This window comes from Lissotriton helveticus, chromosome 2_1 (assembly GCF_964261635.1).
Source record: "Lissotriton helveticus chromosome 2_1, aLisHel1.1, whole genome shotgun sequence".
Taxonomy (NCBI): Eukaryota; Metazoa; Chordata; class Amphibia; order Caudata; family Salamandridae; genus Lissotriton; species Lissotriton helveticus.
This window is the reverse complement of record NC_136059.1, coordinates 352,788,977-352,807,200: the sequence shown is the minus strand read 5'-3', so window position 1 is coordinate 352,807,200 and position 18,224 is coordinate 352,788,977. Positions and strand designations below refer to the sequence as shown.

General features: G+C 40.2%; 1 protein-coding gene across 2 annotated transcripts in view; it reads left to right on the top strand.

The window, feature by feature from the left end:
• SLC1A3 (solute carrier family 1 member 3) overlaps positions 1–10,997 on the top strand; it is a 203,383-nt gene extending 192,386 nt beyond the window's left edge. For both annotated transcript variants that reach the window (XM_078674953.1, XM_078674954.1), the window contains exons 9-10: positions 6,734–6,868; positions 8,652–10,997. In XM_078674953.1, the coding sequence (XP_078531079.1) occupies positions 6,734–6,868; positions 8,652–8,856 (340 nt within the window). In that variant the 3' untranslated portion in view covers positions 8,857–10,997. The remainder of the gene's footprint in view (positions 1–6,733; positions 6,869–8,651) is intronic.
• Positions 10,998–18,224: the final 7,227 nt, after the last annotated feature.

Genomic DNA, 18,224 nt, shown 5'->3' with positions numbered 1-18,224 from the left:
CCCTTCTGCCTTTAGCCAAAACAAACATGAACCATTCTTGCCAAAACATATCAGCCTTCCCGAGCATATTATACAGTTGGGCAGTGCTTGTTTGACAATGCTGCCAAGAGGCGCCATGTGCTGCTGGACACCTACAGACAGAGTTCACATTTTAGACAATAATACTTGTTATGCTGGACTTAATAGCCCGCACTGGAAAAATGGAAAATGTGAACAATGACCTAATAGGAAGGACTAAACCAATCTTATTCTAGATCTGCAGAGAGATAGCAGATCAGTGGTCCAACAATTATCTGTAAAGATTTGACTACTTTAGTAAAGTCAGAAAATGGCAAAAGGGTGTGGATGGAGAACTCAAAGACTCAAAAGGGTATGGATGAAAATCCCAAAGACTCAGTTTATTCTTACGCTCCACATATATAGTTTTGTTACAGACAAAAGTGGCACATAGTGATACATAAATACCAGAGTGTTTAGTGTAAGACAGAAAACAACCCAGTAAAACTTTAAAAGACAAATATTGCATTTGTAGAGGGTAAATCTCTTTTCCAACAGTCTGTAACAAAAAAAGTCCATGTTTCGATCTCCCCCATAGTGGAACCAGCAGAGTGTTCTTCTGGCAGCAGCTTGTTTAATACAAAGTTGTAGCCACCAACATGATTACAAATAAATGAAAAAACAAGTATCAGATATTGCTTCTTTAAGTCCAATCAGATCTTTTACACATGCTTGCGTTGTTGGCATCAAATACCACTGTGAGAAGAGTGTGCACAATGTCAGTTTACAAAGAGACAATAAATACCTATGTGAGTTGAGTTTACCAATAGCCCACACAATGTCACTGTAAAATACCCATATGATTTAAAATAGGAGTACACAAAGTATATTTCAAAGGGACATTCATCAGAAGTCCACAAATGCTACTATCAATGTTTAGTCAAGCAATAATACTAAATAATATCAAAGAGATAAACCATTGTGATGTAATTATCAAAAATGAGGGTACTGCATGAAAATAAAATCCTGTAGTACATTAGAGGTTGAAAAAGTATCCCCAAGTTGGTCAGCCTAATTATCCTTTAGAAGGGAATCAATAAGACCACAACCTTTGGAACCATAAACAGTTCAGAAAAAAAAATCATTTACAGATTAATTAAGTACAATATGGGGGGAGAATGAAGAAAAAAAATCAAATTGAAATAAATCAAAATTCAATCCAATTATAAAAATGGGAGCAAAACTTACCAGCAACATATGTCAACAGATCTTGGCAACATTTATGAGTACCATAAGATAGATGATGGAGCATGAAATGAGCAGTGCACGCAATGCCCAGAAATACAATAAAATTACAGCCTCCATTGCCAAAACTGATGAGGCGTAATGAGCATGGATGAGTGGGGGCAGAAAAACAACTCAAACACCTCCATTCCACAACTGATATAACATATCACAAAAAATGGTTATAAAAGTGTAATGAAAGCTATATAAAGGTGATGTGTAAAAACATGTTCTGTCTGGCCCATCATCCCACTTTTATGCTGGTGTATTCTGCTTGTGACCTTCATGGTCACATGTTTGATAAATCGCAGGGACATTTATTGTAAGGGTTATGTGAATTGCAATCGGGTGCAGCAGCAAAATTCAAATGCTCCCATAGCAGTGAAACATTTCAATATTACAAGTTTAGACATAAACAGCACTGATTTAGTACTATTAGTATAATTTAAAAGGCAGTAACCCCCAAGCTAACAATATCACTGCAGGGGCAGTTTCTTCATGTTGCAGTTTTAATCTTCTAAACAGCATGATTTTCAGAGGTTTGGTCATTTATCCATGCACCCAATTTAGATAGAGCAGGGTCTAATGGCAAGTCTTTAATCTCCCTGGGGGTAAGGGTCAGTAAAACATTTAAATGACCACCATAATGTGGGAGGAAACTCCCATGGCAAAAACAAAATCCTCTTTGGAAGTTTTTGAAAAAATCAAAACAAATTAAAAACTTGACAGATGGTACCGTCATTTGACAGTATCATCCGTCAAACTTTTAACCCATTCACAGGAGGCGCCATGATGGCGGTTCCTAATGGGGATGTTCACAGTGCTGGCAGACATCTCTAATTTCAGAATATGCTTACTCCATCAGGCGACTGAGTATTTTACTCTATCATCCCGACGAAGCACAATCTGTACTCCGAGCCTAAATCAGGCTCAAAGTGTTTAGTTCGGTTGAATAAATCCATGCTGTCATGCACAAAGGATCTACTGGTAGAGACAAAGTGTTTGATGAAAAAGATAACATATTTTCCCAGTGCTTCGAGTACTGATCCATAACCCCAAAAATGGGGTGCTCAGGAGGATTGGTGAAATTTTGTGAATCTTGGGAGTACATATATTTTCTTTTTTAACTTAGCCTACATTAGTTAAGGGTACATTCTGTCAGCTCCTTCCCTATTTAAATACCAAGCAAAGGGGTGGTTTGGAGTTCAATATTGTGCGCTGGAACACTAAGCTGACTATAATTTCTCTTTCATAGTCAATCAAATTTTGAAGAACTATTTGGCCACCTTATCTCAGCGGGTTGGCAAACAATGTCTATCTTTTTCTAATTTGCACTAATTCACCGTTTTAAGATTTTGGAAAGTTATATTTAGTACACCTCCTAGCTGAGGTCACAGTTGTCAATATATGACAGAACCAAATCCTGGAAGGTCAAAATGTCAAACTGAATGGTTTAAATTAGGGAACTGAATGTAGATAGGACATGTAGTCCTGTATATTAGGAAAAAGTTAGTAATTGATGATGATGTTCATCTGAAGAATCTGAAGAGCTTGAGTCAATAATGAAATGCATCAAGTTGTTGTGTAGGTACAAACAACAGGCCTCCAGTGAGGCCATTTACTCTTTGCCGGTTAAGTCATATTTTGAAAGATTGATGCCTAATGGTTTCAGGAATTTGAACTTCAATCAATCAATCAATCATAGACATTTATAGAGCGCACTACTCACCCGGAGGGTCTCAAGGCGCTTGGGGGGGGGGGGTGCTGCTACTGCTCGAACAGCCAGGTCTTGAGCTTCTTCCTGAAGGAGAGGTGGTCTTGGGTCAGGCGCAGGTCGGTCGGGAGGGAGTTCCAGGTCTTGGCGGCCAAGTAGGAGAAGGACCTTCCTCCTGTTGTCGTTCTTCGGATGCGGGGGACGGCGGCGAGGGCGTGACTGGTTGATCTGAGATGGCGTTTGGGAGCGTAGAAGTTGATGCGGTTGTTGAGGTAGCTCGGGCCTTGATCGTGTAGGGCTTTGTGTGCGTGGGTGAGGAGACGGAAGGTGATCCTCTTGTTGATGGGGAGCCAATGCAGGTCTCTCAGATGTCCGGAGATGTGGCTGTGTCGTGGGATGTCGAGGATGAGTCTGGCTGAGGTGTTCTGGATCCGCTGGAGTCTCTTCTGGAGCTTGGCGGTGGTTCCGGCGTAGAGGGCGTTGCCGTAGTCCAGTCGGCTGGTGACGAGGGCCTGGGTGACCGTCTTCCTGGTCTCGGTGGGGATCCACCGGAAGATCTTCCGTAGCATGCGCAGGATGTTGAAGCACGACGAGGAGACGGCGTTGACTTGTCTGGTTATGGAGAGGGAGGAGTCCAGGATGAAGCCCAGGTTGCGTGCGTGGTCTGTTGGTTTGGGAGCGGTGCCCAGGGCGGGGGGCCACCAGGAGTCATCCCAGGCGGAGGGCGAGGAGCCCAGGATGAGGACTTCCGTCTTGTCCGAGTTCAGTTTCAGGCGGCTGGTCGTCATCCACTCGGCTACGTTTTTCATCCCTTCGTGAAGGTTGGCTCTGGCGGCGGCGGGGTCGTTGGTCAGGGAGAGGATCAGTTGGGTGTCGTCAGCGTAGGAGATGATGTTGAGGTTGTGTTGGTGTGCGATGGCCGCGAGGGGGCTCATGTAGACGTTGAAGAGGGTGGGGCTCAGCGAGGATCCTTGAGGGACGCCGCAGATGACTTCGGTGGCCTCTGACTTGTACGGTGGTAGGCGGACTCTCTGTGTTCTTCCGTCGAGGAAGGAGATGATCCATTCCAGTGCCTTCTGGATTCCGACGTTGCTGAGGCGCTGCACAAGGGTGCGGTGGCAGACAGTGTCGAATGCCGCGGAGAGGTCTAGGAGGATGAGGGCCGCTGTTTCTCCATTGTCCATCAGGGCTCGGATGTCGGACTTCACTGTTGGAAGTTGCATTAGTGACATCCATTATTAATGGTTGTCCTGACAGCATGTGTGTTATTCACCAGTTACATGCTGACACGGGCGCCTATGTTGGCCTTTTACCAAAAAGGCCTTTTTATTTTTATAGTTTTGTAGTGGGGCACGGATTGGTGATTGAATAGCTAGAACAGACCTTTACTCAATTACATGAATCTTAATGTCTTCCAACCCCATCAATTTGTTTCACTCTGGGCACCATCCTGTCCCTCCAGGAACACATTGACAAAAAACAAAGATGGCTCTGTACCAGCTCTTTCTTCTAAATAAACTAGAATCATTTCTTCCAGAAAGTGACTTCAGAACTGTTGTACAAGCCCTCATACTCCAGATAGTGATAAGGACCTGTATTATGTCCTCACAGACTTTACACTGGTACCCCTTGAGGACATTCTAGACAGCCTATACACCATATCATGTTTCATACCTGGCCTGCTAAAAAATGATCACCTCATCCCCATCCTGATGGAACTCCGTTGGCTCCCCTGGCAGGTCCATATCATCTTCAAACTAGCTGCATCATTTGCAAAGCCATCACTACCAGCAATCCTTTCTTGCAGACAAGCTCACTACTTCCAGTGGTATTCTGCATACCCACAGCCAGGACACCATCAGACTGCAGACTAAGAATTGTAAAAAAGGGAAAACAAAACAGCAGGCCTTTTCCATCACTATACCCAGGATCTGGAAGAGCATTCCCTTATCCATCAGGAATTTCCCAATGGTGCTCCAATTTAGGGGCCAATTTCGATGTTGGACGGACCAGGGTGCATCCCCAATCGATTCAGTCGTGGGACCAGCTGACGTCCTGTCAGCGGTCCCAAATCAGCAATTGGGATGCGGCCGAACACTGTTCGGTCGCAATCCTATTCTTTACAATAGGAGCATGCATTCCTATTGGAATGCATGCTCTCTGTCAAGAGACAAGGTGCAGTTCATCCCTGCACCTCGTGGCAGGCACCTTGAGGTGCCTGTCACGGGATGCAGTGATCAATATAACCGGAGGCTGTGCACCCATGGGGGCCCTGATGGGAGCCCCCAAAGTTGACTTCTGACAGCCTTTCTGTGTCGGAAAGGCCGGCACAGAAAGGCTGTCGGAATCCGACATTGTAATCCCTCAGGCAGAAAGAGCCGCTCTTGGGATTACAGGAGGATTTCCGAATGGCAGATGTGCTCCCCGAGCCCGTTGGAAGCGATTCGGAAATCTGGCTTGGATTCCTTTCCAACCTATTCCATTCAAATGTGTTGGTCGGAAATGAATCCAAACAGGAGATTACAATGCCATAGGAACGGTTTCCTACGGCATCATAATCGCCTCCTTAGTTGAAACTGTTGAAGATACGCCTCTTTAAAGAACAATGCATCAAAATGCAGTAAAAGTACACAAACAACTACCTCTCCTATCAATCTTTATGCTTGTGTTTGACCATGGGCAGTGCTCGGCTGCCTTTTGCCTAGGGTTGCACTATGGACATTCTACATACATACATGTACATGTACATACAGCTATGCATAGAGTATTAAAGATATCAAACACCCTGTGGGCAAAACTTTGAAGATGTCTTGTTTTCTCCTCATATGACATTCTTGCATATATGCAGATTTCTCTTTTAAAAAAGATCTGAGGAGAAAATAAAACTGTGTTAAGGTGTTACTGCAATGGATATGGCATTTTACGACTATACATTTGAGAGAGTATGGGAGAGTTTGAGGAGAAGAAGAATAGTGTTCTGTCTTAAAATGTAAATTTATTTTTAGTTTTCGATTTTTTATAGAAAATGATCTTTCAAAGACTGTTTTTGTGTGAAATTGTGATTAAAGTTTAGTGCATTTGACAACTAATCGGTAATGTATTTTCTCTCAGTGATATATTTTCTCACTGGTCTCGGTAAATTGATCCCTGGTGTTCTAAAATATTGTAATAATTCTGAGTGACAGTTTAAGTATTATATCTCTACATGGTTATATTAAACAGCTTTAAAACTTACATATTTTGGTGATAAGAGATACTGGATGATATTCTGGTTAGGTGCTATGACTTTACACTTTTTGGGACCTATCCAGAATGTTTGTGCACAATAGTTTCTTCTGTCACAAAAGAGCAGCAGTGCAGCTGATTCTAACGTGCTTTCAAAGAGGACACACCTTGAAAAGTGGGATTGGACTGTTTTCATGTATTTTTGATGCATAATGTAACCTTACCCCGTGTTAAAATAAAAAAATAAAAATGCTAAAACATTTACAGTGCCTGACTAGCCTATTGCTTCACACGATTGCTACCTATTACCCCAATGGGAGATGGTGATACAATATGTTTATTAAATAATATATTGCATTTCTGTTCCTACTCACACGTCTGCCTTCAATAACCTCAAATAACAACTATTTTCTTGCATACTGTGAACAAATCTTATGCAGGAATGCAATTGTTTCTGAGATACACACTGCCCATGAATTTTCTTAATGACATTCCCTCCTTATCCTTAAACAGCATCACGGCCACTGCTGCCAGTATTGGGGCTGCAGGAATCCCACAAGCTGGACTGGTCACCATGGTTATTGTGCTAACCTCTGTTGGACTTCCTACCGATGACATCACTCTCATTATTGCAGTTGACTGGTTCTTGTGAGTATTTCCAATAGACTGAATGAACCAAAGAGGAGCACTGTTTTTTATAAGTCTTATTGTGCATTCGGCAGAAATGATTACTTTGGAAAGTGATGAACATTTTATTTTTTCACTGCCCTCTCCCCATCAAAAATATTTTTAACAGCTACAGATCAACATGTTTAGAGTGGCAGGCATCATCCACATAAAATGACTTTTACAGTGTTCTCAAGCATAAAGTGTTTATTAAGTGAAAAGTATGTCAAACTACACTTATGCTAAAAAAATAAAGCCTGAGAGACAGATTTCATACAAAACAGGAGATTTAGCTCTTCCAATCATAAGGCACACAAGGAGCGCAATGTAAGAGTTGACTCATTATAAAATCAGCATGCACAAATGTCCTAAGTTCCTACTTGTACATGTATGCTTCTATTAGTCTGATTGTAGACAAGTACTGTCCAATGGAAGGCCACCCTGATGTACAAAGATTTGCCCATCCATTGTGCAACCTTAGATGAAGTGATGTTATTGTTAATATGCATAACCCAAAAGTCCCCTAAAGTTCCCAGTTTATGGAGCCTACACAATATGAAGACCTCAATGCATCTCTAATGAATCGTATACTATTACTATATATAATATGCCAAACAAATTCATCAATGAAACACCATAATATAATTCATCCCTGATGACATCTTGTATTCCTTCGCTATCATCACTATATAACTTTACCAACGACATCATTTCATGCACCCAAAATCCAGGTTGAGTTTAAAGCAAGTGGTTGTGAACAATACATTTGCATGTGCAGGTTTACTACTTGGCATAGAATCAGGTGTGCTATTTTGATAACTACACAGAAGGTGCAGTAATTCTCAAAACATTTATGAACTCCTGATTATGTCTATGAAGAGAGAGTCCTACTTGTGTTTTGTATATGAGAATGCATTGCTTTGTTAAAATTTCACTTTTATTTTTTCACCATTCGGAAACTATTTCTACAGACAAACCACTTGCCCTGCACCCCAGCTAGGACATGGATTTACTTCTACCCTCATAGGAGTAATTCTTTGAATTGTTACAAAATAGGAATACTGTGTAGAGACGTTTGTGAATACCGCAAAACTTTGGTGTTACTAAACTTGCCCGGTCACTCCCCTGCCTTAGTAGGCCATCTATGTGTAATATTGCTATACACTGTGGATTTATTGCACATGGGGTAAATCAATTGAGAGTGTAAATTTAAATTTTGTGAGATTTTGTGAAAGTGCTAGATTCAGGGTGGTAAATTTGTTTTACTTCAGGTTTAGCGTGGGGAAGTAAACACTATTAGTAGATCATCTGGAAGAGAAACCATTGTGTATTAGCAGCATAGTACTACTCTCCCTAATAAAAGTGTTCCTTCAAAAATCAGATGATTTTCTGTTACCACCAACTCTAATTTGGGATCTGAGACTTACTAATTGTAGATATATGTTTTTCATGCTAATAGTTTATGTATATTTTGTGACATATGCTAGTGCAGATACCTGGAGCAGAGTTGCATCTCTAGACTCGAGTGAGGAAAAGTCAGCTTTATTTGGTAACAGTAGTTCGTCATAGGATATCAAACTGTCAAATTCTGGGAAATCCCAAATCTATAGAGCTGTGTTCTTGTTTACAGCGTGATGGGCTGCAATCATAGGTCTTGAACACAGAAGTTTATTGACAGAATTTCCTAACTCAAATATGGGGGTTATCAAATTGCAGGCAAAACGTCCTGCTTAACGCTAATAAAACTCTACATTGTTCTTTATAGGGATCGGCTCCGTACCACCACCAACGTTCTGGGAGATTCTCTGGGAGCAGGAATAGTTGAACACTTATCTCGGCATGAACTGCAGAGTGGAGACACTGAAATGGGCAACTCCGTTATTGAAGAGAATGAAATGAAGAAACCATACCAGCTGATTTCCCAAGAAAACGAGCTTGAGAAACCTATAGACAGCGAGACCAAGATGTAAGAAAATGGTGCAATTGGTTTCAGGAGAATGAAGAATAAAATCAGTTTTAATTTCCCCAATCCATTTTTTCACTTCAAGCAAATAAGTCATTTATGTCATTTTATGAAAAAGGAAAGAATAGATGATTGTGAATGTATTACAAGCAATCAGGTTCATCAGACATCAGCAAGTCGCTTGTATACTACTCTAAAGGAAGGAACATAACATTGTATTATATCAGTCATACTAGCCCTGACTACAGAGGAAAGCATATATTAATGAAATACATAAGAATGTGCATTATGTCCATGAAAAATCTGTAAAGTGACTATCTACATTTGTAATGTCACAATTACAATGGGAGCCTATAACATGTCCCACTTGTTTTAAGACATCGGTATTGAAGCAAAGACTGCAAGTTGAGCCATTATTTTGAGTCCCCATGTCCAAATGAAAGTGTGATCTTGTATAGTTCGTATGTTAAGTCTATAATGAGTTTTGAGTATCCAGCACATTAGAAGCAAAAGAACACTTACAATTTAAAGGGCACACGACTCACTAATAAGAATTTGTCCATTTGCTAGTAGCACAAATTAATAGGTACTCAGGACACTATATGCAGGAGACATTAAGGTTCATAAAAACCTCTTTATCTTCTAGCATTGATCTTCTGTGAAGCTTTGGTAAGTGTCTGAGATCCTCGATTTAGGCCACCAACTCAGTCAAACGTTTTGTTGGCACTTGCTCCACCAAATGCCACCAGGCATCAATGTATTTTTAAACGATGTTGCTCTAGAATAAAGGTACATGTACTTAACTTTACCCCTTCAGACTAATGTTGATAAAAGAACATGTCGTTAGTCAACATTCGGTAAAATATTTAAACCTACATGTGTAAGACATATTGAATTTATAAAATTTTTGGTGTATTGCACTTCCTAGTATCATGTGCTTTTGTTGTCAGGTGTTGTCTACAGTACATTCTGTGTATGTTCTACCCATACTTACTTCAGTAGTATACACAGCTATACGTCATACGATTTCATGATTTAATTCTAAAATAGTTACACAGAATGCCAGGGACCTTTATGGGGAAAGTAATGTCTTACAATTAAGAAAGAAGACTTCAATCAGGAAGCACAGGTAGCCTGCAGATAAAACTCCTTTCAATTTGTTTGTAAAAGGGAGAATATACTAAAAGAATGAGAGGGAAATCTCCTCTCTCCTTTCTGTGTACAAGCCACAGACAGTCCCGATGTGAGTCTTACAGTTTTTAACAAAATATATTTTATATTTGTAAATATATATATGTTTTTTTTTGTTTTCATTGTTCTACAAAGTCAAGCTGGAAAATATTAGTTGGTCCAGTTAATGGATTCCGAGGGAACACAAAAGCACAAAAATGTTTTTGCATGTTTTTTGATTGTCATGTTATTATGAACTTCACATCAAAGTGCAAGATGGAGGGGGGTGGAATCAACCGCCACCACTGCCCTTCGCTAAGCAACGTGATTGGCATCCGTGGCCTTTGGTTTTGAAAGTAGTGTTCAATACACAAACTTTGCTGTACAGTACATAGTGAGGTCTTAAGAGTGACCCAGGCTGGTAATTTTTCTCTATATGTGTACTGTGTCAAATGATGAGGTGGCAGATAGACATAGGACAAATTTCCAGTCTTATAAACTGTCTGCATTGTGTTCATGCAGAGTTGTGTTAGAATCAGACTGAATTTCAGTCGTGTGAAACATTTTATTTTGATAACAGAAGAAAAGTCTAGAAAGCAGATACAAATCTTCTAGGTATAGATATTTTTATATAGATGGATTACATATATGTGTGTGTACAAAAGTTAATTTTAGAATGTACGGCGTAACCATGTAATTCTTTTGATGTTCTACATTGAAGTATACAGTATGCAACTTGTAAATGGATGCCATTTGATAGCATCAGTTGAAACAAAAAAAAATGAAATATGTCACAGATTTGTGTGTGATGATCTTCCTTCATTTTTTTAACTAACGTTGTTTCTTACAGAAATCAATTACTTTAGAAAAATCTCACCTCCCAAAACTGCTTTGTCGGCTATGTGTGTAGATGTGACTCTGCAGACAAACAATACTTTGTAGATGTATTTTCAATAAAAAAAGAAGTAGTTTACATGATCACTTTGTGGACATGCTTATTGATTTCTGTCTTTACCTTAGACCTTTAAGTTTTGTCAGAGCATTTGAAATCCTACTGTAATTGTTAAATATCACTTGCATAGGGCACAATTATCTTTTGTTACGGTATTTCAATGCCTATAGGATATACAGGTAAAGCGCCTCTAAGTAATGCGGGTACAACTTTACAAGCCTTTCCATCAGAGACCAGAATCTGTTTCAGATGTGTGGGTGGTGCTGTCAGTATGGTGACTATATCTACTTTAAGAGTTGTAAGTTTTTGTTGGTGGTTTGGATCATAGGGATAAACCAAATTGATTCCATGGTTTTTCAGCTAGTAAGTGTGCCCATTGCATGATGTATGTGTGTGGTCAATACCTGACACCAGTTAGTTCCAAAATGCGATTTGAGGCGATTTAGTTCTCATAACGATGCTAGAGAAGTGTATTACACTTGTTCATTTATGGTCAGTAGCTGAGACCATTTACTTCCAAAATGTGATTTGAGGTGATTTAGTTCTCATAACAATGCTAAAGAAGTGTATTAAACGTGTTCATTTCATTCAGGAAAAGCCTAGGTAAATAAAAAAATGCTTCATTGATTTTTCATCACCAAGAAAAAGATTTATCAAATTTTAAAAGCTAGATTCATTTGATAAAATGAAATGACATTTTACGTATCTAGGTATCATTTGTTCAGAACAGGGGTCTCCAAACTTTTCTGTAGTGACAGCTACTTCCGATCCTTGAAAATGGTGAACTATTCAAGGCTAAGCAAATTATGCGTTGTTACCAGACACCCGGTACCTAGGTTCATTGACTTTGAGCCTAATGTCCATAATGCCAGATACAATGGCTGCAATAAAATTATTTGACTAGGGCCACTATGGCAGGGCTGCCATGTGTGTCAGTGAGAGCGTGTTCTTTAGAAATGTATTAACATAATTGCGTATGAATGGGATATAAGTGTATGGGTTCAGGCCTCGAAAAATCATTAAAATGGTACTAGACCTGCAGGCCTAGTGACTTAAATAATCTACTCGACCTATTTGTAATGCTCTTGACCCCTAAACTGGTTTCAAATGATGTGATCGTTGGCAAATATTTTAATTCATTGAGCTGCCATTTTCTTCATTATCACATATGAGAGAACCTTCAAATGTGCAAGTTCAGCGTGTCTGCTGTACAACAAAAACTCTTGTTTGATTTAATAGATGAAACTTTTTTTCATATATAATACAAATCTAGCCACATATAGGATACACATGACCCCTGACTTGCCTCTTAGTTCATTAACAGCATTGTCATCTGGGCGGGCGCAGGAATGTTTCTGAAATTAATTTTAAAACTATCACTTTTAATAAATACATAACTAAAGTATAAAGTGGTAGCACACTGTCATTTGTTATCAGCAGATTTTGCATTGAAATGGCCACAAAACTTCCCACTGACATACGTCTTTACTGATAATATAATGTACAAACAATAATGTTTGGAAATAGAGTTTCTTCAAATATGGGTAATTTGCACATCACCAAGTAAAGTGTTCTGGTTTGTTTTGCTCCTATTTAACTCTTTGTTTGCATTACACTTCTTAATCACAAAAAAATGTGCTTTTGTAATTCCTGACATATTTTGAAATATTTGTAATAATAATTTAAAGGCTATTTATATCAATGTTATGTGTTAGAGAAAAATAACTGACATCTTCCAACAGCTCACTTGACAAAAACCTCTAACTCCAGTAAGGGAGAAAAATAAACCTAATTTTCCAAGCAGCAATTAGTTAAAAGACAAACTGACATTTGACCTATTTCCTTGAACAGACAGCAAATGTGTCAAGATAAAAACAAGATTTAATGCCACCTTTATTGCTCATTCACTTTCTGAATGAACAGAACACCTGTTCCTTTCCAGCCAAAGTTTACTCACCAGATGGGGCTAGTAGGTGCTAAAAGTAGCTCGACCTGATATAATTGTACTCACAATTGCGAGTGGGCGAGTAGATTTTGCAAGCCCTGGGGTCTCCGTATGTACTCTCGACACAAGAAATACCTTCCATAATATGTTAAACACAAACATACAGCAATTTTTTTAAAGTGCAGAAAAATGTTCTGCAAATGTGTTCATAATATTCTCTGTGTAAAGGCGCCACTTTGAAATGGGCGAAAAAGGAAACTGAAGAGTTAACTTTATGTTTATATGGAATCCATAAATCTCTTAATTTATATTAACACCCATTTCCAATTATAATATTCACAAGCACCAGGCATCTTGCTCCCAGTGGCCAGTAGAGACTGTGCCATATTTATAACAGAAAAATACAGCCATTTGTTTAAATGGCAGAAATTTAAAGTGATGAAACATGGTTCATAAAACATTAAGACAATCGGCTTAATTGAAAGTGGAGGAAAAACATTAAGACTTAATGTTTCCTAGAAATATTTGAATTTTGCCCATTTCAAAAAGAATTGTGTATTTTTCAGTTATAAATTTGGCACAGTGTCTACTGGCCACTTGGAGCAAGAGGCCCACACTTTGTAAATGCAAAACTCTGAAATGGGTGAAAACTAAAATAGAGCTACCGTAATGATAAAGTCAAAAAGCATTCCGAAACACCATTTTTTTCTCACACTCCAATATCCAGTTGACAAGGACTTATTCAAGAGTTAAATATCTCAGTTCTCTGACCTCTGATTCACAGCCTGTGTCATACATCTGAAGCCTGATGATAATAATGTAAAATAAACACTTCCTTTCTTTAGTCTTAAAAGGGAAATGTGACCCTGTGCTTATTTAAAAAAGAGCTAAAGGCTTGGAACTACTCGGAAGGCTCTGGCTCCGATGGACTGGTTGGAGATACCTGGTTCAGAAATTATATCTGCAATAGCTAACTTTGCACATGATATTGAAGAAAAAAAAGATGCCACACCAAGAGAAAACAGCACTGGTCATTTGTTTTACCAAAATTTAATTGGATGAATTTTAGAAAACGTTTTTGCTTTACACAATCTGCAACACAGTTTCACAGCCCTGAAAACTGCAGGTACTTTCCACTTCTATGTATCTTTATTAACAATGTTCTATATACAGTAGAATTTGTGTTTGAAAACTTTGTTGAAATCGTTCCTGGTGTGGAAAAACTGGTTCACAACTTTAAGTCTGAAACAAATCATTCGGATTCTCAAGAAGACTTGTGATGCTAAAACAGTTCCAGAGAGTTTGTAGTGCAGCTGTTGCTAGAAGAAAAGTTCTTACGTTCCCACGTCCATGTGCGAGTACCTCATCCATTCCAGCTTTTTTAATTGCATCCTACTATTTGTAGCCCTCGCTGTATGATGAGATAAACATGTCTATAAGTATCAGAAAGCAAAATAAGAACTAGGACTCAATGAGATACTCCGTACTCACAAATGGACTTGGAAACTTGAGAACTGTACTCCAGAACATTATGATACTTATGGCCCATTTCACAAAGCAACTTGCAGCTGTAAACTTGCATTTACAGATAAAAATGGCAATCTACTAGCTATTCAATCTAGTGAAGAGGAGATTGTCTGGTAGCTCAAGAAAGGTGGATTGTATTGAAGAATGAGCAAACACATTTCAATCCATCAACATGAGGGCAGGCATTGCCCGAAGCCCCCCTCAGCACTCCTACCACCACTTTCCAAGTATTATTATCCCCAATATTCACTGATTGAAGCTCAGAGAAGCTTTTCAGTGGAGGAGTAGGAAAGGGATGGAGGAAGGCAGAAAGCACAGGGGTAGAAAAAAGAAAGGAAGGCTCACCATAAACAATAGATATTACTTGATATTCAGTATAACACGTGCTTCCCAATAGAAAACATGAAGACAAGGTGATAAATAACAAACTACAACACTAAAAGTAACATTCTTACAACATATCCATACTGCTAGACAATGTTATTCTTGTGATTGCCTTCATGGTGGTTTCATATGTCTAAGGGTAGGCTTCACTCTCTCAGCAATGTTTTAAACATCATCCTATTGACTGTGAGCCTTTAAGGGCTACCCAACTCTGTTTCAATTCCATTATCAGTGGGATTAGAAATTACAGAATGCCTTTTTGCTTAGTTGCACAGGATTCTTCAACCATGGATATTCTGTATGACCACGATCAATATATTCCTGTGTATCCTGTCTTTTCTTGCCATGAGGTTAACTCTGCTGAAAATAGCAACCCTTCTCCAGTGCTTAATTTGAGCAGGTGCTTTAAGGTGCTCAGCACTGGCGCTTCTTTCACAGGGCCGGGCTACGATTTCTGGACCTGCCGGTGGTGGTATCAATATTAACTGCCCAATTTAAAATAAAAAGATCCACATACCTATCATGATGAAGGGCTGGTATGTTTTCATGAGCAGGCATTCATACATCTGTTCAGAAAGGCATGATTGTGTATCATCACTTTAGTGATGATGTCATCACGCCTGTCATGAATCTAAGAGGTCATCATTAATGAACGGCTTGCATTCTATTCCCCGAGTCTACTGCACCCTGCCACTGCCTGAGCTTAAGCCTCCCATTGGATAATTGTAGTGGGGGCCTGCAGCCCTGCATTGCTACAATCCTCAATGTGCTCGCTGTGGCTGTGGCCCACCGCAACTTTTAGTGCGCTATGGAGTCACCTGCCTCCAAGCATGCTAATTGCTGAGTGTGCTTGAGCCCAGTAGGTGAAACAGCCATACTCACATCTTACAGGCATTGCGGCATTGCGGCTGGGGACAGCGCTTGTGCTGTGGCAGTTAGGGTCACAGCAAGCTGAGCAGCGGATGCCTATGCCGTCGTCATAACTGGACCAAACTAATTACAGCCAGCACTAGCAGTGACATGACCGCTGTGCTCAAGCAACCCCCTGGCCTGCAACAAAGCCAGTCAGACCGCACTGATTAATATGTTAAAATAAAGCATTTTTATTTGGTGTACATTTTGTTTTCGCACTCATCTGTCGGTGTAGGTAAAGAAGTAAAAAGCATGTCTTAGGGGTCAGACAGCAGAGTATGGTTATAGGATAGAGACTATGCGAGTGTTGAAAGTTGGGCACACCGGAGGTAGAAGTGGGCTGTAGCCTCCTTGGCAACATTTTCAGCCCCGGCACTTCATTTTTTTTACAAATTAAGCACTGCCCTTCTCATGTCCAGCACCTCCTATCTTGGATGACTATGCAACCTTTGTTTTCTTTGAGAACTCTGATGGGATAGTAAAAAGGATTTACCTTTGTCAATGTGCACTGTTCGTATGATTCTGACCTTGTCATCAATCTTAATCCTATTGTCCTTAACATTGTGCCTCTCAGCATACAGTAGTTTAGACATCATACAGTAGTTTAGAATGTTGTGTTTAAATTAGATTTTCTATTCTAATCTTGCCTCAATTTCCTTTGATGAATATGTGACTTACAGAATCTGCTTATTATACCATGGATACAGTGGTGATACAAGGTGTGTCCCTCCAAGAAGGAAGAAAGAACCAATTTCCATCATAGCATGTAGGCTTATCCTGACCATCCATCATCTTTCTATGAATGTATCAATCCATGGAGCGTTCATGTGCAAAGCAAGGTAGACACTACCTTGACTTAACTGTTAAAATGCTCTATCTTTCCATTGCAGTGTGTCGTACAGTGCTGAAGTAATGAGTTTGGTTTGGTATTTTTTTTAATATCTGCTCATCATTTTTAGGGACCAGACATTCCACGGAGCCCTAACAGAACACCTCCCACAGAAAGCTCAAGACATTCTTAGATGTTGCATTCATTACAAACTTAGCTTCAACTCACTTTGAGTAATGATCTGTTATAGCATAATTCATGGGTCAGTGCATCTTTTTTTAACAGTCTGACAATGCCAAAGGCTAATGTTGTCATGCTGTCTTGGTCCATCTGATGGGAGTCGTGGACAAACATTCCATATCTATCCTATTCCTCATGGTATTAATCTCCCAATGTCTGACCAACAAATCTGTGTCCTTGTCCAAGCCACAAAGCAAACACTAGGAGATGATGGACTGAGATTTTCAGACACTCACCACCAGTCACAGATCTGGGTTGAATCCATCATCGTTTTTTAGCTCACTTCACCACCTGGGTTCAGACCCAGCTAATTGCAAATCAATCTTGACTATCATCTCCTTGTGTTTGCTTTGTTCGCCCTAAGTTAAATGTCGTATACTTGTAAAGCGCACAGCTGCCCCAGCAAAGGGGCGTCCCGGCGCTGTACACCGCTGGGGAACCCATCCTGGCTTTCCCTGTGAGGTGGTCCCTCCTGGGCATCTCCAAGGTGAAGACAAGCATCCCCGGCGCTGATGGGGCCGTTAGTAGAGATTAAGCAAGCTATTGCCCAGAGTTGCTGAGTGGGACCCATGGTTGGAGTAGGTACCGAGGCGAGAATTATCGAGTCCGCTGACCATGGCCCAAGACCCTGCTGCGTCGGGAATCGAACCCTGGTCCCGGGCTGACCTCTGCTTCCGGGTCTGCCGCCTCTAACCAGTGAGGCACACCACTCCACAGTGGCAGGGTATGCCCAGAAGTGGGTGCCTTGCTCACTTTGCCACTGGATTCAAGCTAGCCTGGTTGATGAGGGGTGTTACCCCGAAACCTGTCCCTGGATGCTTGTTTTCGGTCCAGGGAAGACCTGGCTCGGCAGTTTGGGCTGGACTGTTCCCATGAGGCAGAGAGTCAAGACTGATTTGCATACAGCTGGGTCTAAACTGGGTTGGCAAACTGAGCTAAAGAACGATGATGGATTCAACCCAGATCTGTGACTGGGGGTTAGTGTCTGAAAAGTTTTTGTGTTCCGTCCATCATCTCCTTGTGTTTGCCTTGTCCAAGCACTGTACAGGAAAATTCTTGGGAGCAGACATGCCCATGTTTCCTTGATGTTCACTTCCGAAAATGTTTTGTCCTATCCAAAGATGGGTATGCATTTGTCAGCAAGAAATCATCTGTACTCTTGCTTCTCTCAGGAATTAATGTGGCCTCAAAGTGATACGCATGAACATTCTAACACAGTCACCAATCTGAGCTGTGGCTGATTATCCTCTCCAGAACTCAAGATGTTTACCAGAGATTTAAAATCAGTTCTGAGGCGTAAATTTGCTCTGCCACGTGTTTAAAGTGTATGCTAACACTGCATTTTTGCATTGCATATTTGAATATGCTGCTGAAGATAAGGTGTTTAACACCTTATCTTCTAGAAATTAGCTGGTT